The sequence below is a fragment of the Corylus avellana genome, chromosome 6 (assembly GCF_965113065.1).
Source record: "Corylus avellana chromosome 6, dhCorAvel1.hap1.2, whole genome shotgun sequence".
Classification (NCBI taxonomy): Eukaryota; Viridiplantae; Streptophyta; class Magnoliopsida; order Fagales; family Betulaceae; genus Corylus; species Corylus avellana.
Window position 1 is genome coordinate 7,441,751 of NC_142495.1, and position 26,147 is coordinate 7,467,897.

General features: G+C 39.6%; 2 protein-coding genes across 2 annotated transcripts; both read left to right on the top strand.

Annotated features, from left to right (window-relative positions):
* The first annotated feature begins 6,402 nt into the window (after nucleotides 1-6,402).
* On the top strand, nucleotides 6,403-15,274 carry LOC132186372 (ABC transporter G family member 35-like). The gene is made up of 20 exons (XM_059600307.2): nucleotides 6,403-6,537; nucleotides 6,845-7,275; nucleotides 7,674-7,883; nucleotides 8,010-8,094; nucleotides 8,187-8,346; nucleotides 8,438-8,514; nucleotides 8,598-8,651; nucleotides 8,865-8,955; nucleotides 9,826-10,127; nucleotides 10,623-11,489; nucleotides 11,920-12,070; nucleotides 12,183-12,338; nucleotides 12,430-12,605; nucleotides 12,701-13,033; nucleotides 13,132-13,506; nucleotides 13,624-13,757; nucleotides 13,855-14,082; nucleotides 14,176-14,347; nucleotides 14,439-14,693; nucleotides 14,795-15,274. Exons 2-20 carry the CDS (start codon nucleotides 6,887-6,889, stop codon nucleotides 15,065-15,067), a joined length of 4,488 nt encoding a protein of 1,495 aa, XP_059456290.2. The 5' UTR covers nucleotides 6,403-6,537; nucleotides 6,845-6,886; the 3' UTR covers nucleotides 15,068-15,274.
* Nucleotides 15,275-18,267: 2,993 nt separating this feature from the next.
* LOC132187813 (ABC transporter G family member 42) lies at nucleotides 18,268-25,990 on the top strand. Its single transcript, XM_059602253.2, has 21 exons — nucleotides 18,268-18,560; nucleotides 18,780-18,989; nucleotides 19,360-19,444; nucleotides 19,603-19,762; nucleotides 19,844-19,920; nucleotides 20,046-20,099; nucleotides 20,220-20,310; nucleotides 20,552-20,853; nucleotides 21,394-21,989; nucleotides 22,101-22,261; nucleotides 22,379-22,488; nucleotides 22,707-22,860; nucleotides 22,965-23,072; nucleotides 23,158-23,315; nucleotides 23,444-23,776; nucleotides 23,873-24,247; nucleotides 24,322-24,455; nucleotides 24,550-24,777; nucleotides 24,913-25,084; nucleotides 25,194-25,448; nucleotides 25,541-25,990. Exons 1-21 carry the CDS (start codon nucleotides 18,268-18,270, stop codon nucleotides 25,811-25,813), a joined length of 4,329 nt encoding a protein of 1,442 aa, XP_059458236.2. The 3' UTR covers nucleotides 25,814-25,990.
* The last annotated feature ends 157 nt before the right edge of the window (nucleotides 25,991-26,147 follow it).

The window sequence follows — 26,147 nt, forward strand, 5'->3', positions numbered from 1 at the left end:
TCAACATTTATGTTTTTGGTTAAGTGGGTAATATGGAGTGTTTTAGGGTGGGGATCGTTAAGATCTTTCCAATTTTATTTTATTTGAATTTTTTTTTTTTTTTTTTTTTTTTTTTTTGAAGTGGAACTCAGAAATTTCATTCAATAATCAAAACACTTTTCATCCGATACAATATCACGAATGCATAGAGGGGTGGAACCCCGCCATTGATGTTCCTCGATCAACTGCAATGCCGCCTTTGCCAACTTATCCGCTGCTGAATTTGCTTCTCTCCTGACATGAACCACTTGCCAGGACTTGCAGCTTCCCATCATCAACTTCGTGTCTTCCAACCATGGTCCCACCGTTGCCCAACACATATCATCACCTTGCAGTCCCGTTACCACCCCAAGGGAATCCCCTTCAAGTATAGCATTCTCCACGCCTAGACTGCGAATGAAGTGAGCTGCTGTCCACACTGCGATAGCTTCTGCTGTCATGGGATCAACAATATGTGGCCTAGTGGAGCATTTGGCTGCAATCACCTCCCCACCATGATTTCTTATTACGATTCCCACACCCATTCTTTTCCCTTCTATATCAATCGCTGCATCCCAGTTACACTTCACATATTCTAAAGGTGGTAATCTCCAACGGACCAGTGGTCGTTGACAGCCTCGCTGATCTTCCTCTTTTCTGCCGGTGTCTGCAGATTTTGCTGCCTCAATTTGGTCAGAAGCCGTTTGCAACAGATAATCAGGGGGGGAGAATTTTCCTTCGAAAACCCATTTGTTCCTCCGTAGCCATATCTGCCGGGCAGTACATGCAAAAAAATCTACTTCACCTTCATCCAGCCGACTCAATAATCCAACCACAATATCCAAGAAATTACTTTCAGCCGTAATACTTTTTTGAAGCTTTTTCAAACTCCCATGCCAGACATCCTGTCCCGCCGGGCATGTCCACAGAGCATGGCTTACAGTCTCAGCTTCCAATCGGCAGATAGGGCATAGCGGGTCCTTCAAAATTTTTCGTTTGTGCAAGTTCTCATTTGTTGGCAAAATGTTATTGCATGCCTGCCACATCAACATCTTCACCACCCTTGGGCCTCCTAGACGCCATAATCTTCTCCACAAGGCCCGATTTGGACCCCTTTCCGAACACTCTCCCACCTGCCTAGACTTGGCCTCCACCGCAACATGGTAAGCACTTCTTACAGTGTATTTCCCATGTTTTGTTGGGCCCCAAATCATTTTATCTGCCTGGGTGTTTGGGCATATAGGAATGCCACAAATCGTGCTAGCCTCGTCAGGATTGAAAATGGCTTCCACCAAAGGAACATTCCACCACCTAGTAGTGTTATCAATGAGTGCCTCCACCTTTGCGTTTCCCTCTAAAAGCCGGATGGGGGTTTGTACCGCATGAGTGGAGTGGACGGGTAACCAACAATCACCCCAAATGGAAATGAATTTTCCATCACCAACCTGCCACACTAAACCTTCCCGGAGAAGAACTTTTGCGTTCCAAATGCTTCGCCACGCATAAGATGGCCTCTTTCCCACCGGGGACTCCAAAAAAGAACTGTGGGGAAAATACTTTTCTTTAAAAATTCTCGCCACTAAAGAATCCGGATGGTTTAGTATCCTCCAACCTTGTTTAGCTAACAGTGCCAAGTTAAAACTTTCCAAATCGCGATAACCCAATCCCCCCGCTTCCTTTGCCAGCCCCAACTTCTCCCAACTCATCCATGCTATTTTATTTCCATTGTCCTTGTGCCCCCACCAGAATTTTGACATCATAGTATTAATCTCCCGACACAAAGACTTTGGCAGTTGGAAAACACTCTTGGTGTATGTCGGGATTGCTTGTATCACTGATTTGAGGAGCACCTCCTTACCCGCTTAGGATTGGAACTTCTCCTTCCAACCATGAACCTTATCCCAGACACGAGCTTTTAATCCTTCAAACGACCGTAGTCTTGATCTTCCTATAAGAGCAGGCAAACCCAAATAAGATTCATATCTTTGTGTAATCGGAACCCCAACAATTTGTGAAATTAATTCTCGATCCCCTGTCGAAGTATTGCGGCTAAAGAAAATGGAGGTCTTCTCCTTATTTAGTTTCTGTCCCGACGCTCTCTCATAATCCTCCAACACTTTTTGCAGGCTTCGTAATTCGGTCTCTTTTGCTTTGCAAAACAGAAGGCTATCGTCTGCAAAGAAAAGGTGATTTATCCGCGTGCCCCCACGAGTAATGGCAAACCTGAAAATCCTCCCCTGCTCTCCATACTATGCAGGGCAAAACTGAGCCCTTCCGCACACATTATGAAAAAATATGGCGAAAGAGGGTCCCCTTGTCGCAAACCCCGTGTCGGAATTACTTGCCCATATGCCTGCCCATTTATAAGGACCGAGTATTTTACCGTTCGGACACAAGTCATCACCAAAAACACCCATCTATCAGCAAACCCCATTCTTCTCATCACAAACTCCAAGAAGTCCCATTCAACTCGATCATATGCCTTGCTCATGTCGAGCTTCAAGGCCAAATAACTCTCCTTACCCACCATACAAGAGTCCATGGTGTGTAAAGCTTCAAATGCAATAAGGACATTGTCCGTGATGAGTCTCCCCGGGACAAAAGCACTTTGGTTTGGTGCGATTATCTCCCCCAACACCCTTTTCAGTCTATTGGCCAGCACCTTTGCAATTAGTTTATAGATAACATTGCATAGGCTGATGGGGCGGAATTCCGTTATCCGAGAAGGATTTTTAACCTTGGGAATAAGTGCTATATGGGTGAGATTTATAGCTGCATCAAAAACCCCATTTTTTAAAAAATCAAGAACAGCATTGCAAATTTCGTTACGTACCGTACTCCACGAGTGTTGATAGAAACAAGCAGAGAAACCATCTGGGCCCGGCGATTTTAGCGGATGCATTTGCGACAATGCTTTGTCCACCTCCACCGCCTCAAAAGTAAATAGCAAACGAGAGTTCATTTCATCTGTAACCCTGGCTTGCATCCCTTCTAGGAGCATCTCCTTTCCCCTCGTCCCTCCAGAAGTGAATAAATCCTGGTAAAAATCCACGAAAGCATGGCTGATTTCATCCACCTCGGACCACTCCCGTCCTTCAGTATCAACTACCCGCTTTATCGTGTTTACTCTCCGTCTGTGATTGGCCCAGGCATGAAAAAAGGTTGTGTTTCTATCTCCATTCTGGTACCAATTCCGTTTTGCTCGCTGTTTCCACCGAGTATCCTCAAAATCCAGCAGTGAATCAATCTCCATTTGAAGCCGTTTAATGGCCTCATTTTGACCGGGTCCCTCTTGGCCTTGAAGTTTTGCCAACAATTCAGTTTTTTCTTTCACGATATTTTCATTATGCTTGAATTTTTCCCTGCTCCAGCCCTTTAGTCGTGATCTGCACCGGTCCAAGCCCCTTCTCACCCTCATCATTGCCCCTTCTTCCCCACTTCCACCCGCCTCCCAAGCCTCACGAATAATAGCTCCATAATCTTCATCGGGAATCCAGCTCGCCTCAAACTTAAAACCTCTCCTGCCCTGTAAACTCCGCGGCTGTGTGTTAGAGAACGAAACATATAGTGGATTGTGGTCCGAAGCACGTGCTGCCAAGACATATACCCCAGCTGTTTTGTACATATTGCACCACCCACTATTGCCGACAGCTCGGCCTAATCGTTCTTGCGTGAAAGAGGCATCTTGGCGTTTATTTGACCATGTAAAGCTCGGGCCCGAGAACCCCAAATCTCCCAAATTGCAATCCTCCAAAGCTACCCGGAATGCCTTCATTTGTCCCTCACGTCGTCGGTTCGCCCCAGCTTTTTCAGATTGGTGAACTATCTCGTTGAAATCTCCTACACACAACCACGGGACCGGAGCAAAAATTTTTAAGTTTGATAGGAGGGACCACGATTCCATTCTTTTAGTAGGATCAGGGTGACCGTAAAACCCCGTAAGCTTCCAGGGCACTTCATTGTCCGGCATCTTAACAATTGCATTGATATGGCGACGAGAATAGTTTTGAATTTCTAATTCCCCCGCCACCTTCCAAAGAAGAGCCAAACCTCCACTCTTCCCCACCGGCTCCACCACAAACAACCCTTCAAAACCATACTTCACTCTTAACCTTTCCATGCGTTTCTTGTTGCTAATAGTTTCCATTAGAAACAAAAAACTGGGATTCTTTTCCTTGACCATTTGGTCAAGGTCTCGAACTGTCCGAGGGTTCCCAAGCCCTCGGCAGTTCCAACTAAGGAGACTCATTGAGATTGGCGGGGCTGCAGAGCAGCCGCCGCCACACCCTTTTTCTCACTGTTCGTTCCCTCCTCAACAAGGCAGATTTTTTTAATGCTCCTGTCTCCATCGTCCCCTATCTCTTGGTTTTTGGCTTTTCTTTTCTCTGAAACTGACTGTGATGCACCCTCTCTCCCATCCTTTGGAGTCCTAGCTTTTCTTTTCCATCTCCTCAGGTTTGTTTTCGGCTCCTCAGTCCTCACCATTGTGGTCGGTGATACCTCCTCCATTACATCACAATCGTCCTCAAGGTCCACTCTATACGAACGCACGTCCGTAGTAACTCTGCCGATAAAATTTTTTTCCACGTCACCTTCCTTTGGCAGGGTGGACCCACCTTGCGGGCTTTCCATATCTGTCAATCCCATATTAGGTTTCGCAGCAGGGACCTGCTTGGGCCCTCCAAATTTACCCTTATTCTTGGCCCCTTCTTTTTCCACGTTGACATCTCATTCTGCTTGAGGCGCCAAAATATCTATTTTGCTCATTCCTCCCAATTGCACCGTATCCAGTCCCCTGATTTCCGCCCCTAATTTCCTTTCCCCCAATCTCGCTTCCTCCTTCTGGCAAGAATCTGATCTTTGACTGCTGGCTTCTTCACTGTCATAATTGTAACGGCTAGGGTTTCCTTGTGGGTAATGAGTTGCCGTGTTGCCCCACTCTTTGAACGAGGAACCGCCGTCTCTGGCCTGCTCTGCTGAGAAATTTATTCCGCCCTCCCGAGAACCTCCATTGCTCCGTCGTGAATCTTCAGCCCGCAACCAAACTCCCCACTCTTTTGCCCTGCCATCATTAGTCTGTTTGGTATGAGCCTGCACCGGACACCCTTTCACACCATGCAAGATCCTCCCACAGTCAAAACAGAGCATAAGGAGTTTTTCATATTTGAAAATCACCCAATACGATTTTCCTCCCATCTGCAGTGCTCGGCCTCGTTCCAGTGGCTCATGGAGGTTTATATTCACTCTAATACGTAAACAACGCCCCCATCCCTCTCCATCTCCAGCTACATCGACTTCCTCAACGGAGCCCAGTGACTCACCAATTTTGATCCCTACTGTTTTGTTCATGCATAATAAAGGCATTTCATGGACTTGAACCCAAAACGGCGAGTGAGAGAACACTAATTGCGATGGTGGTGTGCTCCCATCGAACTCTTGCAATACCAATATTTGTCGATCGAATGACCATGGTCTGCCCTCTAGTACCCGTCTTTTGTCCGATATCTCCTCAAACTCAAACACCCAAACATTATCAAACACCTCCTTGAAAACCACCGAACCAGCCAAGCGCCATATCCGGGATAAGACCGAACGGAACGCCTCCTTGTTGACCCTACGCTCCCCACCAATCCTTCCCACCAGGCACCGCTCCCCTTTTACACGGCCATCAGCTATTTCCCCCTCACAGATACCACACCCCTCCTCTCCCCTTCAGTCAAGTTAAACTTGCCACACAGTTTCTCCAACTCGTCCGCCATTATAGGAACGATCACGATGTCCCGCCGTCTTAGTTGACAACCGTTTTCAACCTTCTCCCCTGCCGTAGCCGGTAGAAGACAAAACCTCCCAACCTAGCCGTTTCCCAGAGAAACCCTAGAGGAGACTTTTTTTCTAAGTATATAAGTTATAAGTAGTGCTCCCATCGAACTCTTTGACTGCTGGCTTCTTCACGACCCCATATATATTCCCATTGAACACAACTTCACGACCCCATATATATTCTTTTTTTCTTTTTTTTTTTCCTTGTCGAAAATTCAAAGATTTAGAATGCAAATAATATTATATTTTATTCCCACCGTCGCCCCCGGCGTGGCAAGTGGCAAGTCGCAATCTCCCCAATCAGTAAACAGCAGCAAAGGACCTTTCGTTGACTAATGTTCCCAATTGATCCCACAGCAATGAAATTTCAATTTCAAGAAAAGGATGTGGAACTGGGTATGCCCGATCACTGCTCAAGACACCCTTTAATTTGTTTTTACCAAGATTGAAAAATTGAAAATTTCTGTCACCTTTGGCATCTTCATCTAACTCTCTCTGTTTTCTCTCTGCTCTCCTCCCAACTGTAGTATAAGTACCCACAAGCAATGGCCTTTCATCAGCTCTCTCTCTCTCTCTAAAAGGTGGGAGACAGAAGAATTTCAAATCCCCACCAAACAAATCCTTCCCTTTTCCCCTCTCTGTTTCTTAAAAGAGAATGCAGCTTCATTTTCCCTTGTGATTCAAGAAAAACCGATTTAAGTAAGTACATCTTTCATGTCCCTCTGCTTTTTGTTTGGTTGATGCATCTCAAACCTGTCCTGTCCTCAACTCAATCAAACAGTTGTGTCGGGTTCGGTTGAGATTACATCGTACCTTGGCTTTTCTAACACTTGTGTTAACCTCTAGTTACCGACCTTAACATACATAAATTTCATTTCTTTTTTTCTTTCTTCCTTACCTGTTCTCAGCTACCAAACAGAAGCAACATGTTATTTTCTTCTTTGTTCTTCTTTAATTTTGACTTTTAAGTGCCCAATCTAACTTTTTTGATTTGGGAATCTTCCAGTTTCTGTGACTTCATTAGAAAAAGAAGAAGAAGAAGAAGAAGATGGAAGGATTAGATACAGCACGAGGGTCGGAAAGGCGGTCAGGGCAGAGCTTCAGCAGGAGCATAAGCAGGACTATGAGCAAGCATAGCTGGAGCATGGAAGATGTATTCTCCGGCGGCAGGCAATCTCGCCGCAACAGTCACTTCGACGAAGATGAAGAAGCTCTGAAATGGGCTGCCATAGAGAAACTGCCGACATATGATCGTTTAAGAACAAGCATCATAAATTCTTACATGGAGAATGAGCCTCTCGCCAACAAAGCGCACAAGGAAGTGGATGTTCGAAAGCTTGATGTTGATGAAAGGCAACAATTCATCGACAGGATTTTTAAGGTTGCAGAGGAAGATAATGAGAAGTTCTTGAAGAAGTTTAGAGACAGAATTGACAAGTAAGTTCTTCTTCATATCATTACCATAAGTTTCTTTCATCATAATTAATCAATAAATTCAAGTTAATAACTTAAAATGATTGCATAATTTGTCTATTCCACTAAATTTTGTTGTTTTCCCACATAAGAAACACAATTAGACGGCCAGTTTATGGCCAGAATCTTGTGTTTTTCTTTATGCCCCACCCTTTGCAATGACCAATGGGATCAAATTCAACAAGGGTTTATTAAACTTGCAATGATTAGAATACTTAAACACTAAAAAACTCTTGTTTTATTGGTTGAATTGAATCCGAAGTTGAAGCAGAGAGCACATGCTAACTTGTTATCAATTGGTGCAATTTTGTCCTAATCCCTGTCTTATTTATTTATTTTTTTTTTTAATTTTTAATTTTCAGGGTTGGAATTCGACTTCCTACAGTTGAAGTTAGGTTTGAGCATTTAACAGTTGAGGCCGATTGCCATGTTGGGTCAAGAGCTCTTCCCACTCTGCCAAACACAACCTTAAATATTCTGGAATCGGCCATTGGTTTGCTTGGGATTGGAATGGCTAAGAGAACAAAATTAACAATTCTCAAGGATGCATCAGGAATTATCAAACCATCCAGGTATATAAATTAATTAATGCTTTAATGAAGTTATTATTTCTTTGAGTATACTCCAAAGGAGCCCATAAATATTCAGTAATTATATCTACCAATCATTTTAATGTGGCCTTTCTTATTTTGTTATAGAATGGCCCTTTTATTAGGACCCCCATCCTCTGGGAAAACGACCCTTTTGCTAGCATTGGCTGGAAAGTTGGACCCAAACTTGAAGGTTTGTTTGATTGATTGATTTCTGACCACAAGAAAAAAATTTCAAAAAATAAAAAATAAATAATGCTAATTTATTGTTCATGGACTTAACAGGTTAGAGGAGAAATCACTTACAATGGGTGTAGGCTGAATGAATTTGTACCTAAGAAGACGTCAGCATACATTAGCCAAAATGATGTCCATGTCGGAGAAATGACTGTGAAAGAAACCCTAGATTTCTCTGCCAGGTGCCAAGGGGTTGGGACTCGATATGGTAACTTTCGTTTGCCAATTAAAAACTCATGTCAATCGGTCACATTTTCCTTCTCTTTACATAAACAATTTGACTGTTATATATAATGTAGATCTCCTAAGTGAACTTGCAAGAAGGGAAAAGGAAGCTGGCATATTCCCAGAGGCAGAGGTTGATCTTTTCATGAAGGTAATTAAAAAAAAAAAAACCCATATATTTAGATTTTTTCATGAAACTTTTATATTTTGGTGATTGAATTTGTGATTATGTAGGCAACCGCAATGGAAGGAGTTGAGAGCAGTCTCATTACCGACTACACTCTCAAAGTAAGTTGTTCTTGGATTACATTATTTTAAATTAAGTTGGTCCAACTTTTCTCCTCACCTACCATGTTCCTTCAATGTTCTTTGACATTTGTCCAAATAATATACCCTTTTTCCCAAATCAGTCGCCAACTACTTTTCTGCTCTTTTAAACTTTGGCGTGACATTTTTTTCTTACTTTTTACTTATTGGGTGTTGAATGGGTCAATTCGACAGATATTAGGGCTTGATATATGCAAGGACACCATTGTTGGAGATGATATGCAACGAGGGATATCGGGTGGACAGAAAAAACGAGTCACAACAGGTTCATAATTGTCTTTTTAAGCTTATATATATTATATTCTATTATCTATCGTTTTATTAATTAAGCTAATTAATTACAGTTGGATCTCATAATTTTTCAAAGATTTCAAGAATGATTAAATGTAACAAAGTCGTCACTCGTGATCAGCTCCCACCTAACACCTTTGTTATATATATATATAACAAAAAAAAGGATAATTTGTATTTTTCTAAGGTCCTACATACCCAACCTTGTGTCATCTTTCAGACCTTCCACATGCAGCCAAAAGAATGAGGATAGGCCTTCTAGTTGTACAAGTTGAAAGGTATCGTATATATCCGAAAATAGCCAGACCCAAATACGTACCACACAAAGAAAAGTGGTCATGATAGGGTTATTGTTCAGGCCCAAATAATTTTTTGGGGTCACGTCAACCACCACCAACTAAGTTGAAATCTTGTTCGATTCATATGAAATGAACATTTTGCACAGATTTTAAAAAATAATCCTACAAAGAAAAGTAGTCTACTATTCTTTTAATCGAACAAATTTTTGGGGTTACGTCTGTCAACAAAGTTGAAATTTTATTCAATTTGTGTGAAATTGACGTTTTGACATATTTAAGGTTTGTCCGATAAGAATGGATTCATCAAGTGGCCCAAAAAATATCCAGTCACCCTTTCTCTCAAGTAATAAGAATATTCAATCCTATTAGTACTAGCCATCTTGAGTCCAATTAATACCCTAATAGGCACAAATCATGCTATAAAAATTTGACACTAAATAGGTGGTCCGTGGGACATTCAGAGTATACAAATAAACCTAAAGTTTTGGTTTATTTATGGTTATGGGCGTTTGTAATTACTTTGGGTATTTAATTAATATGTACAGGGGAGATGATTGTGGGGCCGACAAAGACACTGTTCATGGATGAGATATCAACCGGTCTTGATAGCTCCACCACATTCCAAATCGTGAAATGTTTGCAGCAGATTGTACATCTAACGGAGGCCACCATTTTTATGTCCCTACTCCAGCCCGCTCCTGAGACGTTCGATCTCTTTGATGACATTATCCTGCTATCGGAGGGCCAGATTGTGTACCAGGGCCCAAGAGAGCATACGGTCGAGTTCTTTGAAAGCTGTGGGTTCAAGTGCCCCGAGAGAAAGGGAACCGCTGATTTCTTGCAGGAGGTAAAATAATCATATCATATACCTTAAAGAAATCTAATCAATTTGTGACTTAATTGTGATAAAACTTGTAAAATATATGACAATATGGATAAGGCTAGAAATTATATTTTTATGAAACATATTTTATAATATTGACGTGATAGTTCCAACCAATTTTTGAACCTATCTTCGTTTAAAAAAATTACCATGTTGTAACAAAAACGCCACTTCGCTAGGGCTATCTGTTATCTGTTATGTAACTTATGTTGGATGAAAAAGTAATCACATAACTTGCAGGTGACCTTTTCGACCACAATCTACCCATAATACCATTATCACCGTGACTTCTCGAAAACACAATTGCACATGACGTGACCATTTATCTATTATAATATTTTGATGTGACCACGTTTTCATCTAACATGATGTATAGAAATGTTATACATGTCAGTTCGTGTAACTCATGAAAATTGCTAGTAGTTGAAGTAATAAATTTGTAGAAATGTAAATATACAGGTTACATCAAGGAAGGACCAAGAGCAGTATTGGGCAGATAGAACAAGACCATACCGGTTCATACCCGTATCCGAATTCGCAACCCGGTTCAAGCAATTCCACGTGGGCGCACGCCTTCAAAACGAACTGTCAGTCCCCTTCGACAAGTCCCAAGCGCACGGAGCAGCCTTGGTGTACAAGAAATACTCAATCCCAAAAATGGAGCTTCTGAAGGCAAGCTTCGACAAAGAATGGCTGCTGATAAAGAGGAACTCTTTTGTATATGTGTTCAAGGCCGTACAGCTTGTTGTCGTGGCATTCATAGCTTCAACAGTGTTTTTAAGGACCGAAATGAAGAGGAGGAATGAGGAAGACGGTTCACTGTATGTCGGTGCACTTCTTTTTGGTTTGATCATCAACATGTTCAATGGATTCGCCGAGCTGGCACTCACCATTCAAAGGCTTCCTGTGTTTTACAAGCACAGAGATCTCCTCTTCCACCCAGCTTGGACTTACACTCTGCCCACCGCTCTGCTCAGGATCCCAATCTCTGTTATGGAGACCATTGTTTGGATGGTGGTCACATACTACACCATTGGATTTTCGCCCGAAGCTTCCATCTTTTTCAAGCAATTGTTGGTGATATTTCTGATCCATCAAATGGCTGCCGGGCTCTTTAGGCTCATAGCCGGAGTGTGCAGGACCATGATCATCGCCAACACCGGTGGAACTCTGTGTCTCCTCCTTGTTTTCCTACTTGGAGGTTTCATGGTTCCTAGAACTCAAATTCCTGTCTGGTGGAGGTGGGGCTACTGGGCTTCACCTTTGACGTACGGTTTCAATGCCATTTCTGTAAATGAAATGCTTGCGCCGAGGTGGAACACCCCGGTATGCTGCTGCTTTAATTAATTTCCTTGTTAAATCAGAGAAAATGCAGTTTACCCCTGAAGTTTTCAGAATTTTTTAATTTTAACCCTAAAGTTTAAAATTAACAATTTAATCCCCTAATTTTAAAAAAATTGACAATTTAAACCTTCCGTTTAATTTTTCCGTCAAAATAGATGGAAATCTATGAAATTACATCATTACCCTCAAGCTTTTTTAAAAAAATTTCCGTTCAATTAAACGGAAGGTTTAAATTGCCAATTCTTAAAACTTCAGGAGGTTAGATTGCCAATTTTTAAACTTTGAGGTTAAGATTGAAAAACTCCTGAAACTTCAGACGGGTAAACTGCATTCTCCCCTAAATCATAACTATCTAATTAAAACTTTAAACCTATTTGATAATTTTAATTTATACTTGATTAATCTACTGCAGCGTTCAGATAATACAACCTTGGGTGTGGCAGTACTTAATAGCTTTGATGTTTTCCCTGAAAAAAAATGGTTCTGGATTGGCACAGGAGCACTTCTTGGCTTCTCGATTCTCTTCAACATCCTGTTCACCTTTGCGCTTATGTACCTTAGCCGTAAGAGCAACAATATGATCTATTAATTAATTCAACGAGTGTTTGATCAGAATTTACTATTTCAAATTTCATTCCTTCAAATGATTTTTCTCTTGTTTGATACATATACTAGCAATGGGAGCGCCACAAGCAGTAATATCTGAAGAAGCTACTGACGAGATGGAAGCTGGCCAAGAAGAATCAAAGGAAGAACTGCGACTCAGAAGGCCCATGTCGAAGAAAAATTCTGTTCCTCAATCACTCACTGCTTTTGATGGAAACAATACAAGTATGTTTTAATTTGTTCAATCATCAATTTTAATTACATGATGTTTGTTTGGTTGGGTTTGGTTCCTTACTTGGACTCAAAAATCTCTCAGGAGAAATGGCCATCAGGCGAATGTCCAGCCGATCTAATAGCAATGGAATAACTACAAATGCTGATCCAGCTCTGGAGGCAGCTAACGGTGTTGCCCCTAAGAGAGGAATGGTTCTTCCATTTACTCCTCTGGCAATGTCCTTTGACAGTGTGAATTACTATGTGGACATGCCCGCCGTAAGAATCCGAATCCGAATCCCCCATCTTTCTTTCATTCCCCTTCAGTCAGTCGTATACTAAATAGCTAAAACTACCTTTGTGGTCTGTGACAGGAAATGAAAGAACAAGGAATAGCAGAGGACAGACTACAATTACTTCGGGAAGTGACAGGAGCATTTAGGCCTGGGGTCTTGACAGCACTAATGGGAGTCAGTGGAGCTGGAAAGACAACATTGATGGATGTTTTGGCAGGAAGAAAGACAGGTGGTTACGTTGAAGGAGATATTAGAATCTCCGGATTCCCTAAGAAACAAGAAACCTTTGCAAGAATTTCTGGTTATTGTGAACAAACTGATATCCACTCGCCCCAAGTCACCATTAGAGAATCATTGATTTACTCAGCTTTCCTTCGACTTCCTAAAGAAGTCAGCAATGAGGAAAAGATGGTAAGTTAAGGGTATATGTGTTTTTTTTCTTTTTTATATAACTTGTACGAACTAAACCTTGTATTTATGACAATTTCTTCTTGGGTCTTATATTTCAGATATTTGTTGATGAAGTGATGGAACTGGTAGAGCTTGTCAATCTCAAGGATGCAATAGTGGGGCTTCCAGGGATTACAGGGTTGTCAACAGAACAGAGAAAGAGGTTGACTATTGCTGTTGAGCTTGTTGCTAATCCCTCCATCATTTTCATGGATGAACCAACTTCAGGCCTTGATGCAAGGGCTGCAGCCATTGTAATGAGAACTGTGAGGAACACGGTTGACACTGGAAGAACAGTTGTGTGTACCATTCATCAGCCTAGCATTGACATCTTCGAAGCATTTGATGAGCTACTACTGATGAAGAGAGGAGGACAAGTTATCTACTCTGGACCATTGGGTCGAAATTCTCAGAAAATCATTGAATATTTTGAGGTAATATATATAGATATATTGATCTTCCCATATGCTTAATTTTCTTCCACTAATAATAATAATACTTATAACAAACATCAAAATTCACCATCTCACCCTATACTGATCACTTTGCAGGCAATTCGTGGAGTCACCAAAATTAAAGAAAAGTACAACCCGGCAACATGGATGCTTGAAGTGAGCTCAATGGCAGCTGAAGTCAGGCTTGGAATGGACTTTGCTGAACACTACAAATCATCTTCTTTGTGTCAGTAAGTTAAGATATTAGTGATCAGAGCAATACTAACCGTTTTATAATAAGTTTAAGCTTTTGGAACAAGTGACGATTGATTGATTATGGATGAGCAGGAGAAACAAAGCCTTGGTGAGAGAGTTGAGCACACCACCACCCGGAGCAAAAAACCTTTATTTTACCACTCAATATTCTCAGTCCCCATGGGGTCAGTTCAAATCTTGCTTATGGAAGCAATGGTGGACTTACTGGAGAAGCCCGGATTATAACCTTGTTAGAACCTTTTTCACCATCATTGCAGCCCTTATGATGGGGACAATTTTCTGGAGAGTTGGATCCAAAAGGTCAGTTTATGTGTTCCTTGCGAAATAATTTGTACCATCTCATTCAATTCATTTTATTACCAAAATAACACTCAACTTTCATGTATGGTACAGGGAAGACTCGGGTGATATAAGCATGGTCATCGGAGCTATGTATGGTTCTGTACTGTTTGTCGGAATTAATAACTGTTCAACCGTACAGCCGATAGTAGCCGTTGAAAGAACAGTTTTTTATCGAGAAAGAGCCGCCGGGATGTACTCTGCATTGCCTTATGCCCTTGCACAGGTTGGAAGCCCCATTTCTTACAAAGAACTATGACAACTTTGTTCAATCTTTTTGGGAAAAGAAAATAATGTTTTGAGTAATTGATATGCAGGTGATTGTGGAAATTCCATACGTGTTTGCTCAAACTATATACTATACACTTCCTGTGTATGCCATGGTGTGCTTTGAATGGACAGTTGCCAAATTCTTCTGGTTCTTTTTTATCTCCTTCTTCTCCTTCCTCTACTTCACATACTACGGCATGATGACTGTATCCGTCACACCAAACCACCAAGTAGCATCTATTTTTGCAGCAGCTTTCTATTCCCTCTTCAATCTTTTCTCAGGCTTCTTTATCCCAAGACCTGTAAGTAGCATTTCTTTTCTCTTTTCTGTTGAATAAATTTCTACCTAACAACAACTAACCATGCATTTTAACAAATATTTCATTGATTTTGAAAATTTCAGAGAATTCCAAAGTGGTGGGTTTGGTATTACTGGATTTGTCCAATAGCATGGACAGTTTATGGATTGATTATTTCACAATATGGTGATGTCGAGTCCAAAATCAAAGTGCCTGGTCTTGTGGATGACCCTACTATTAAAGCGTATATACAAGACCATTACGGGTACAATCCTGATTTCATGGGGCCAGTTGCTGGAGTTTTGGTTGGCTTCACATTCTTCTTCGCCTTCATGTTTGCCTACTGCATCAGGACTCTCAACTTCCAAACGAGATAGAAGAGATTTATCAAAGAAATTGGTCTTCTTGTACCCTATTATATCCATCCCAAACTGATATTCTTATATATAGAAAACAGAAGTTAAGCCATTACTATTGGAAACTGGCAATTGTATAAGGCCTGATTTTTTTTTTTTTTCTTTTTGTTTTTTTGGAAAGTCAATCATGTTTTGATTTAAAGAAGCATATGTTCATTACTAGGCAAGATAATGATGATGAGTTTGGTTAGAGAAATCCAAATGAGAGCCCCTACTATCAGGTCATGGTGTAAATTAGCCATTTTACAGCATCCAATCAGCATGTGACACATCATCATTTTAAGAAACATGCAACAAATTAAAGTGAGATAAAAAAACACCAAATCAAAATGGAAACCGAACAAAAACACCTCATATCCGGCGAGACTCATTCGGCCAAACTGGCCAGACCCACGGTGGGTCTCGGTCTGGCCAGTTGGTCTCGCCGGCTATGTATTCTCTCTCCGGCCGTGACTCGATTATAATGCATCAAAACTCGATTCTAATGCCTCAAAACCCATTTCTAATGCCTCAAAACTCTTTTTTGGATTCAAAACTAAAATTTAAAGGTAGAAGGTTAACTCTTTTGGGATTTTATCACCCTAAAGGCCAAAAAATGTAACTCACGGCGCTGAAGAGAGTGAGGGTCAGGCCAGACCCACTAAGTCTGGGGAGTGGGTCTGGCCGGTTGGGTCTAGCAGCAGTTTTAGCAGTTTTTTCTTCTCTTTGAGTTCAAATATGGTGTAGTTGGTGGTAGGTTAATTTTGTTCATCTTTTATGTTTTTGCTTATGTGTTAGTTGTTGATTGGGGGCTGTAAACAATGGGTTGTAAGGTTCATCATGATATAAGTTAAACTCAATCCAAAATTGTAGCTTAAATGTTCCTTAAAGGGCACTGGACTAGCTTGTTATTTTGAAGGAAGAAAGTTGTTTACAATTGCCATCATGAATTCCTACAACCTATTTATTTACAATTGAGACGCCTCTTGAACCGATTAGTATTCCTAGCATGTGGTGTCTCATATTAGAGTGTGATTCAGAGTGACTTGATGATTAAGATGTTTGGGAGTGAGGAGAATCGGCCAAGGTAAGTAAATGCTTACATATTTATTTTTATTATAACATTCAATATGTCAATGAACTGAGCATACTTTAATTTTTAAAATAATATGTCCTGAGCCTAATGATTTCCATAACATGTTTATAAATGCTTCAAACGGATATTTATTTATTATACGAATTATAATAATTGACCTTGTGGCGGACACATGTTTGTATGGGCCTAACCCTAGAGTCAAAGAGGTTTACTTTTATTGTTTGACATTGGATCCAATGGTTATTTGTTATAGGCTCACCATGAAAGGATGGGTCACAATTATAACTTTGCTAGTAGCATGGGCCACACTAGGTCGGAATCGGTTGGGCTACTAATATAGGACGATATACGGCAATATCCAGGGCATCGGTATTGTTCTACAAGTCCCTAAGGATAACGCTGACCCTACTAAAAAGGGTTAAGGGTTTGGATAAACCATACGGAAAAAAAAAGCTATGATCACTAATACCCATATAAATATAATTCATGATTTCTTAGCATTAAAATATTTGCAAATTGTAACCGGAAGTATGCCCTTGTCATTTCAAAATAAACTACACTTTTCATATATACAGCATAATAACGGAGGCCGGACATATCATTTTGGTACAAAAATCCATGCATGGATCTATAAAGGTTACAAATTGCAATCTAAGGCCCATTTTATAATCAATTTTATAACACCTTACTTACTAAGTCATGGAATTATTTTTTTCACCTGTGCAAAACTTTGGCATTTTGCAATTTAGCATGTTGTCAGGTTGTAGAATGAGAAATTCACTGGAATAAAGATGCCGAGCAAATGATTGGCATTGTCAGGTTTGCTTAGATAGTATTTAGTTGTTAACTTTATAGTAATGTTTGTTTGGAAACTCTAAGTATATGTTGATGATATACTTGAGGATTTATGTTATTTGTCTCACATTATTTATTTTTGATTTCCACTATAGTATACTCTAATAATTAGTTTGGTGTAGTAAATTCAGCTAATTACCAATTAATTAATTTGAAGGCACTACAGGTAACACTCCATGTTAAATAAATTTAATTATTTAATTTGGTAGGTGGTTACACTACTCAAACATCTCACGCTCTTAGAGAAATCCGCTCAAATTGAGCACATTTCTTAGGGGGTACTCCCATTGATCTTACCTCCAACCTACTTCCATTTGTCTTCAATATTCCCAGAGCTCATAACCCTATTTATCCCTACTTTGAGGTAGACACTCCTACCAAACACTGGTTGGAACTTCTTTTTGTCTCAAAATGGGCCGGTGTTGATAAAATCATGCATCTCTTGGTATGTGATTTTTTACATGCTTAAAGGACATACGATAATTTTATAGGCCGAGTTAAAAAAGTTTTTTTTTTACATGCCATATAATAGGGGGAAAGGAGATTCAAACTAGATACCTCCACTTTATGAGCTACCTTTTGGAGACTAGAAAAGATTCTTCTAACCTAATTTAACGAAAAACTCGATCCCATTAATAGATTATCCCCATATATTCATATAGAGAAATGTTAGAGGTCAATATTGTTTTTTTATATTTAGTTCATCTCATCTTATAAATCAACTATTAAATTTGTGGACTTAGGTGGATCCCACATAAGTTAATGGTTGATCCCACAAATCTAATGATTGATTTACTGAATTTGTAAGAGAATATGAGAATAACTTATTAACCTCTAAATGTAACCCCAAGAAATAAACCAATCAAAGATCATCAGTCATTAATTTCCTTGACGTGGCAAAATTTGATTTGATTAAGTGGTCTAGTTGCATTAGCATTAATCACGCATTAATGTAGAAGCAAAATTAGATTGATTAGAAAGAAATATGTTCTTGTACGTATCACTACCTTTGCATGTCTCCGACTCCCGGCATTGCTCTCCCATGCAAAAAGAATTCCTAATTCTATCAAAAAAAAGAATTCCTAAAATTAATTACACAACCTCTAATCCCTTTAGAATTCGTCTTTCACATGAATCTCTCTTTCCTCTTTATAATCTTTCTTCAATTTAATTCTTTTAGAAAATTTCCTCTCTCTGTTTCTCTTTCAGAGGGTTGCAGAGACCTAAAATAATGAGTTGTCAAGCGGAGAATCCGTTTGCAAGCCTTTCAAGATCAAGAAAAGAAGACGAGGAGGCTCTGAGATGGGCGGCGATAGAGAAGCTTCCGACCTATAATCGGTTGAGAACATCCCTAATGCAATCTGTTGTGGAGGTTGAGAATCATGTCACCAAGAAATTGCACAAACAAGTGGATGTCAGGAAGCTTGATGCCAACGACAGGCAGGAGTTCATGGAGAGCAACTTTAAAGTTGTCGAGGAAGATAATGAGAAATTCTTTAGGAAACTAAGAGATCGTATCAACAAGTAAGTTAATTTCCTTCTCCTTCCCCTTCTCCCTTTTTAAAATTCGGCGCTTTACTTATTGGTAATTTGTTTGATTGTTATATCAATAATGTGATAATTTGTTAAAAAAAATATTCATTTACTTATTGGTAATATATGTGCATGTCTGTCACTGCTTTGAAATTCGCCCATATTCTGGTTTTGTTGCAAACCTAAGTATCATCTTGTTTGTAAATGCAGGGTGGGGATCGCAGTGCCCACAGTAGAAGTTAGATTTGAGCAATTAGGAATAGTAGCTGATTGCTATGTTGGCAACAGAGCTCTTCCAACTCTTGTCAATACGGCAAGAAACATTGCAGAAACAGCTCTTGGTGGTTGTGGAATCAGATTGACTAAGAGAACAAAACTCACAATCCTTAGAGATGTGTCTGGGATCATAAACCCATCAAGGTAAAATCATTTCTCTCTGTAAAATCCACTCTTTTGGTATATAGGTTGTGACTAGTGACCTATGCAGCATATTACTCTTTGAAACCCCAAGCAAATTATTTAGCAATTTCAGTGGTTTAAGAGAAATGCAATTAAAAAATAGGGTAAACTTTGTTTACGTCTGCAAGAATAAGCGATTTTCCAATCATAACTTCAAGTCTCTTTTAATTTCACTTGTTTACTGACTTTGTAAAAATTTAAAATTCGAGGTTATGTTAGTAAAACCACTTTATCTTCAGGGGTAAGTAAAAGTTTTCTCTAAAAAAGTACTTATCTTCATGCTGATTTCAAGGATTAATTTTTATGTCGTTTCTTTATCATTTTGTTGCAGGATGACCCTCTTGTTAGGCCCTCCTTCATCTGGAAAGACTACACTTTTGTTGGCACTGGCAGGAAAGTTGGACCCAAATTTGAAAGTACGTCAAATATTAATTTCTTGTTAAAAAAAAAACATATGGGGGCAACCTCAGTACTTCAATTTGTGCAACTGTTTCATCAGTCAATTGATCATATTTTGTAGTAACAATATTAGTGATGAATATTAATTAACATCATGTTTTTGTGGATTGATTAGGTGCGAGGACAAGTCACTTACAATGGTCATAGGCTTGATGAGTTTGTGCCACGGAAGACATCTGCCTACATTAGCCAAAATGATGTTCATTTGGGTGATCTAACAGTTCAAGAAACCCTAGATTATTCAGCTAGGTTCCAAGGAGTTGGGAGCCGATATGGTAATCAACTTGACTTGTGTTGTAATTAACTTCCTAAATGATTTATTGGGTTTCCAACAAATAATAATTTTTGTACTTTAGATCTTCTAACTGAGCTCTCAAGGAGAGAGAAAGCTGCTGGAATTTTTCCTGACACTGAAGTTGATCTTTTCATGAAGGTAATTAATAACACCATTGAAAATTGTTCAAGACCAAAAAGAAATCAATAAAATTCTCAAAATGTCAAGGGAATAATATCTTTACAATTTCCTTGACTCCTATTTTGTGTATCTTATTTGTCCAGGCAACTGCAATGGAGGGAGCTGAAAGCAACCTAATTGTTGATTATATTCTCAAGGTAAGTTTGAGAATTGAGTTTATTATGGTCTCTGGGTATTTGTGAGTGAATTTTTGTTTTTCATATTTGGACATAGTTCTTAATTTATTAATTATCTTTTACAAACTTGCATAAGAACAGCTCTTGGGGCTCGATATGTGTAAGGATACACTTGTTGGAGACGAGATGCAGCGAGGAATTTCTGGTGGACAAAAGAAGCGAGTAACAACAGGTTAATTTCTCTAACATTTTACATGAAGTTAATTTTCCTCTGTTATGTTTCTTGGGTTATTGAAGAAAATTTTGATCCGAGTAAATTCTGCCCATAGATAACCAAAGTAATTACTTCTGAACCTTGTGATTTACATATATAACCCATTACAACCTCTGCATGAAAATTAATTTATTTAGCCTTGCAGATCATATATATATAATAACTTAAATTGGCTTGATGTTGGATAATGCATGAACAGGGGAGATGATTGTGGGACCAACAAATACTCTTTTCATGGATGAGATATCAACTGGTCTAGACAGCTCCACAACATTTCAAATTGTGAAGTGCATGCAGCAGATTGCGCACCTCACTGAGGCAACAATCTTGATGTCCCTACTCCAGCCGGATCCTGAGACGTTTGATCTCTTTGACGACATCATCCTCCTATCAGAGGGCCAGATCGCCTATCAGGGCCCAAGAGAGCACGTGCTTGAATTCTTTGAGAGGTGTGGGTTCAAGTGCCCCGAAAGGAAGGGCACTGCTGACTTTTTGCAAGAGGTAATTTAAATTACATGCAATTTTTCTACCAATTGCAGAATGAAGATCTGTAGTTGAGTGTCTTAGTGATCATTTAACTCAGAATTCATGCAAGGAAAAATCTTGGCACCATAAAGCTGGTAGAGGTATTGGTTGGTCAATTTAAGCCTATTTTGTATCATTTCCATCAATATCTAACATAACCCATTAATTGTTTGCAACATTTTTCCAACTGTGCACCATGTAGTAGCTGAAGCGTACAAAGATATAGCGTTCATTTTGTAAAACTTTTTAAAGGGTACTTTTGTTCTTTGATTGTGACGTGACATAAAAATGAAAGTAATTTTTGAGTGTCTTGTGTTTTGAATTGATTGTAAACATTTTTATTTTTTTAATGAAAAGCAAAAAAATTATCCTAAAAACTAAAAAGTGTTGTCAAACAAGCTTAGTATCAGTTTCCTATAATAATAACTCCTCATAGATGTTGAATATGCCACATATTTTTGTGAAAAAGCTAAAACCCTTTCAATCTAATACTTTTTGTGTTCATTTTTGTTGAAGGTTACATCGAAGAAGGATCAAGAGCAGTACTGGGCAGATAGGAGCAAGCCCTACAGCTACATATCTGTCTCTGAATTCGCAAGGCAGTTTAAGGATTTCCATGTTGGCTTGCAGCTTCAGAATGAGCTCTTCATCCCCTATGACAAGTCAAAAAGCCATGAAGCAGCTCTTGCTTTCTCAAAATACTCTATCCCAAAAATGCAGCTCCTCAAAGCCTCTATGGATAGGGAATGGCTCTTGATCAAGAGGACCGCGCCTGTTTACATCTTCAAGACTGTCCAGATTATAGTTGTCGCCGTCATTGCATCAACCATGTTCTTGAGGACAACGCTAGATATTACATATGATGATGGGTCTCTATACGTTGGTGCAATTATATTTTCCATGATTGTCAATATGTTCAACGGTTTTGCTGAGCTCTCTATAGCAATCATGAGGCTTCCTGTGTTTTACAAGCATAGGGATCTCCTATTTTACCCCGCATGGGCCTTCACCATACCAAATTTCTTGCTTCGTGTTCCCATTTCAGTTTTGGAGTCTATAGCTTGGACAGCTGTGACATATTATTCAATTGGATATGCACCAGAAGCTAGCAGGTGATCTGAACTATAGCAGAATATTGTGATATACGCTTAGGATGCTTTACCATAAATGACAATTATGATGACTGTTCAATCTTACAAGTTGTGTTGTTGTGTTTTTTTCAGGTTTTCCAAGCAACTTCTGGTGATATTTCTGATCCAACAAATGGCTGCTGGGCTATTTAGGCTCATGGCTGGGGTATGTAGGACTATGATCATTGCCCATACCGGAGGAGCACTTTCTCTGCTCCTCTTGTTCCTGCTTGGAGGGTTCATCCTTCCCAAAGGTTACTCATTTCTCAGCTATTTTGTGATGATACAAGTCTCTATATCAGCTTGCTTCTTCTGTTGATTAAAAGAAAGTGCTTATGCTAGTTAATGATCTAACGGAATGGATGCAACAGGACAAATTCCTGTATGGTGGTCATGGGGTCACTGGGTTTCGCCTCTATCATATGGTTTCAATGCCTTGACTGTCAATGAGATGCTTTCCCCAAGGTGGATGAACAAACTGGTATGTCATACAAACAATAACTATATAACTGTTCCTTGTTAAATGATGCAAAAGAAAAGGGCATTAAAGATACAAATAGAAAATAAACAAAGGAAACAGAGTGTATGATCATATACATATGGATATCATTGCAACTTGCTAGATTCAAAGAAATAACAGTTTGTGATAAATTTCCGCAGTAGAGGTTAACTCGCTAAAACCTTGTGATTTCATTGTAGGCATCAAACAATATGACAATGTTGGGTGTGGCAGTGTTGGAGAGATTTGATGTTCCCCACTACAAATACTGGTATTGGATTGGAGCCGCAGCTCTTCTGGGGTTCATGGTTCTTTTCAACGTCCTATTTACGTTATCGCTCGTGTACCTAAACCGTAAGCTTCTCAGAACCACCACTCAAGGCGGAATTTATGCAGCTTTTCTTCATTCTTTGTCAAAAGCTTTAAAAGTGTTTAAATTCTATGTTTCTTTATGCCAGCTCTTGGAAAGCCCCAGGCAGTAATTTCTGAAGAATTGGCAAATGAGCAAAACAACCAGGGAATATCAAGAGTCAAACCTATTAGTTCAACAAATGAAAATAAAATGAGTAAGAACCTTACACCCAATTTCAATCTCCACCAAAGTTTATATATAAGCACTAGAGTTATTAACATATGATTGAAATCTTTCAGGAGAATTGCAATCCCTGAGAACAAGTAGTAAATCCAATACCAAGGTTACCAGCATTTTGGCAGCAGATGAGGTTGTTCCAAAGAGAGGGATGGTTCTTCCATTTACACCTCTAGCAATGTCCTTTGACAGTGTAAACTACTACGTGCACATGCCCTCAGTAAGAATCTATTCTTCTTGTTTTATATCTCGTTTTACCATTTTCAAGTTTGACTTTGAAAATCTGTATAAGGTGTTATTTTTCCGAAAACAACTAACTTAAAACACCTGAACTACTCTCATTTATAGGAAATGAAGGATCAAGGTGTGACCGAGGATAGGCTGCAGCTACTTCGAGAAGTGACTGGAGCATTTAGGCCTGGAATCCTGACAGCTTTGATGGGAGTCAGTGGGGCTGGAAAGACGACATTGATGGATGTTCTAGCTGGACGAAAAACGGGGGGTTACATTGAAGGTGATATAAGAATTTCTGGGTTCACCAAGAAGCAAGAAACATTTGCCAGAACTTCTGGTTACTGTGAGCAGACTGATATTCACTCCCCTCAAGTCACAGTTAGAGAGTCCTTGATCTACTCAGCTTTCCTACGACTCCCTCAAGAAGTCAGCAATAAAGAAAAAACGGTAAGAATCAAAGATTATGTTTAAGTCATATTTTAAATGAATATCACATTTGATTTAGTTTATAGCTACGCTTTTGATTTTTGGGTTTCTTTCCAGGTTTTTGTGGATGAAGTGATGGAATTAGTAGAGCTCAAAAATCTTAAAAATGCTATAGTGGGGCTTCCAGGAATCACGGGTCTGTCCACAGAACAAAGGAAGAGGTTGACAATAGCAGTGGAGCTTGTTGCTAATCCTTCAATCATATTTTTGGATGAACCAACTTCAGGGCTTGATGCAAGGGCAGCAGCCATAGTTATGAGGACTGTGAGGAATACAGTGGACACTGGAAGAACAGTTGTCTGCACAATTCATCAGCCTAGTATTGACATCTTTGAAGCCTTTGATGAGCTGCTAATGATGAAGAGAGGGGGACAAGTCATCTACTCAGGTCCCTTGGGTCGGAATTCTTGCAAAGTCATTGAATATTTTGAGGTATTTTATAGAATTCTTTCTCTTTCTAGAAAAATACAATTATGCACTAAACCACCATTAATTGGTTATTGCAGGCAGTTCCTGGAGTCAATAAAATTAAAGAGAAACAAAACCCAGCAGCATGGATGCTGGAAGCAAGCTCGGTCGCATCCGAAGTCCGACTTGGAATTGATTTTGCTGAGCACTACAAATCGTCATCCTTGTATCAGTAAGTATACAGTAATATGTTGCAAGTTATAAAACACTTGACATTTTCTGGAGTTTGGTAAATTTTGAGCTAACATATTATGTGGCGCGCACAGACAAATCAATGCACTAGTAAAAGATTTGGAGATTCCACCAGAAGGGTCAAAAGATCTCTATTTTCCCACTCAGTACTCTCAGTCCACATGGGGCCAATTCAAATCCTGCCTATGGAAGCAGTGGTGGACTTATTGGAGAAGTCCTGATTATAACCTCGTTCGGTACTTCTTCACATTGGCAGCTGCCCTTGTGCTTGGCACAATTTTCTGGCAGGTTGGCACAGAAAGGTTAGTATATGTGCCTACTCCAAACTCCAAAGCCTGGTTTTTCCTTCTTTTGTAGTGGATATTCTGCTTATCAAAGTCCAACGGTATCCTATAGCTCACTAATTTTTTTTTTTTTTTCTTTTTTTATATGTTTAGGGAGAATTCATCTGATCTCACTATGATCATTGGAGCCATGTACGTTTCTGTCCTATTTGTTGGAATTAACAACTGCTCAACGGTGCAGCCAGTTGTAGCTGTTGAAAGAACTGTTTTCTATAGAGAAAAGGCAGCTGGGATGTACTCAGCTTTACCATATGCCATGGCACAGGTGAGGGACAGGAAAAAATCACCAACAAACAAAAGATCAATAGAAGTTTTATATTAATTTGAAGTTACAAACTTGTCCAAAGCTAATCAAAGTTGGCTATTTTATGCAGGTTATTGTTGAAATACCATATATATTCGTCCAAACTACTTATTATTCACTTATAGTGTATGCAATGGTGAGCTTTCAATGGACAGCAGCGAAGTTCTTGTGGTTCTTCTTCATCACCTTCTTCTCCTTCCTCTACTTCACTTACTACGGGATGATGACGGTTTCAATCACACCGAATCACGAAGCAGCTGCCATTTTTGCATCAGCATTTTATGCACTCTTCACTCTCTTCTCTGGCTTTTTTATCCCCAAACCAGTAAGTTCAGTTCCACTGCTTTGTATAAACTTTAATGACAAAATGCAGTATATACTAAGTAGTAACATTCAATTAACCCTATGAATTTTCAGAGAATACCCAATTGGTGGATATGGTACTACTATCTCTGCCCGGTGGCATGGACAGTTTATGGACTAATTGTCTCACAGTATGGTGACATTGAGGACACTATCAAAGTGCCTGGAATCGTGCCTGATCCAACCATCAAGTGGTATGTGGAAAACCATTTCGGGTACAACTTGAACTTCATGGGGCCAACTGCTGCAATTTTAGTCATGTTTGCAGCCTTTTTTGCCCTCATGTTTGCAGTCTGCATCAAGAGATTGAACTTCCAAAACAGGTAGTTCAGGTGTGTAGGGCTCTTAGAATGTGATAATTTGGATAGCCATTTTTTGTCACTATGATTTGTTGTAAATATGTAAATCACATAGTAAGAGGAAAAAAGAAGGCAAAAGCCAGCGAATGTAATGGATTTGAGCAAATGTTAACTACATTTAAATCCATGTTTTGGGAATCATGTACATATATGCAGTAATTCAATCTGAATTTCCACTTGAAAAATGGGTTAAGTCTAGAAAACCTACACGTAGAACCAACCCAAATACAGGCATCAGATTTATCAAATGATAGTCTAAATCAGCTTTTTGGACCCTTAAAAGCGCTTTTAATTTTTTTTAT

Bases quoted from the DNA above. Each gene is read 5' to 3' on its own strand.
- LOC132186372 (XM_059600307.2), top strand. From the start codon at position 6,887: ATGGAAGGATTAGATACAGCACGAGGGTCGGAAAGGCGGTCAGGGCAG. The intron at 8,095-8,186 runs GTTTGTTTGATT...TGGACTTAACAG, and splicing joins AGTTGGACCCAAACTTGAAG to GTTAGAGGAGAAATCACTTA. The intron at 13,507-13,623 runs GTAATATATATA...ATCACTTTGCAG, and splicing joins AAATCATTGAATATTTTGAG to GCAATTCGTGGAGTCACCAA.
- LOC132187813 (XM_059602253.2), top strand. From the start codon at position 18,268: ATGAGTTGTCAAGCGGAGAATCCGTTTGCAAGCCTTTCAAGATCAAGA. The intron at 21,990-22,100 runs GTGATCTGAACT...TGTTTTTTTCAG, and splicing joins TATGCACCAGAAGCTAGCAG to GTTTTCCAAGCAACTTCTGG. The intron at 22,489-22,706 runs GTATGTCATACA...ATTTCATTGTAG, and splicing joins CAAGGTGGATGAACAAACTG to GCATCAAACAATATGACAAT.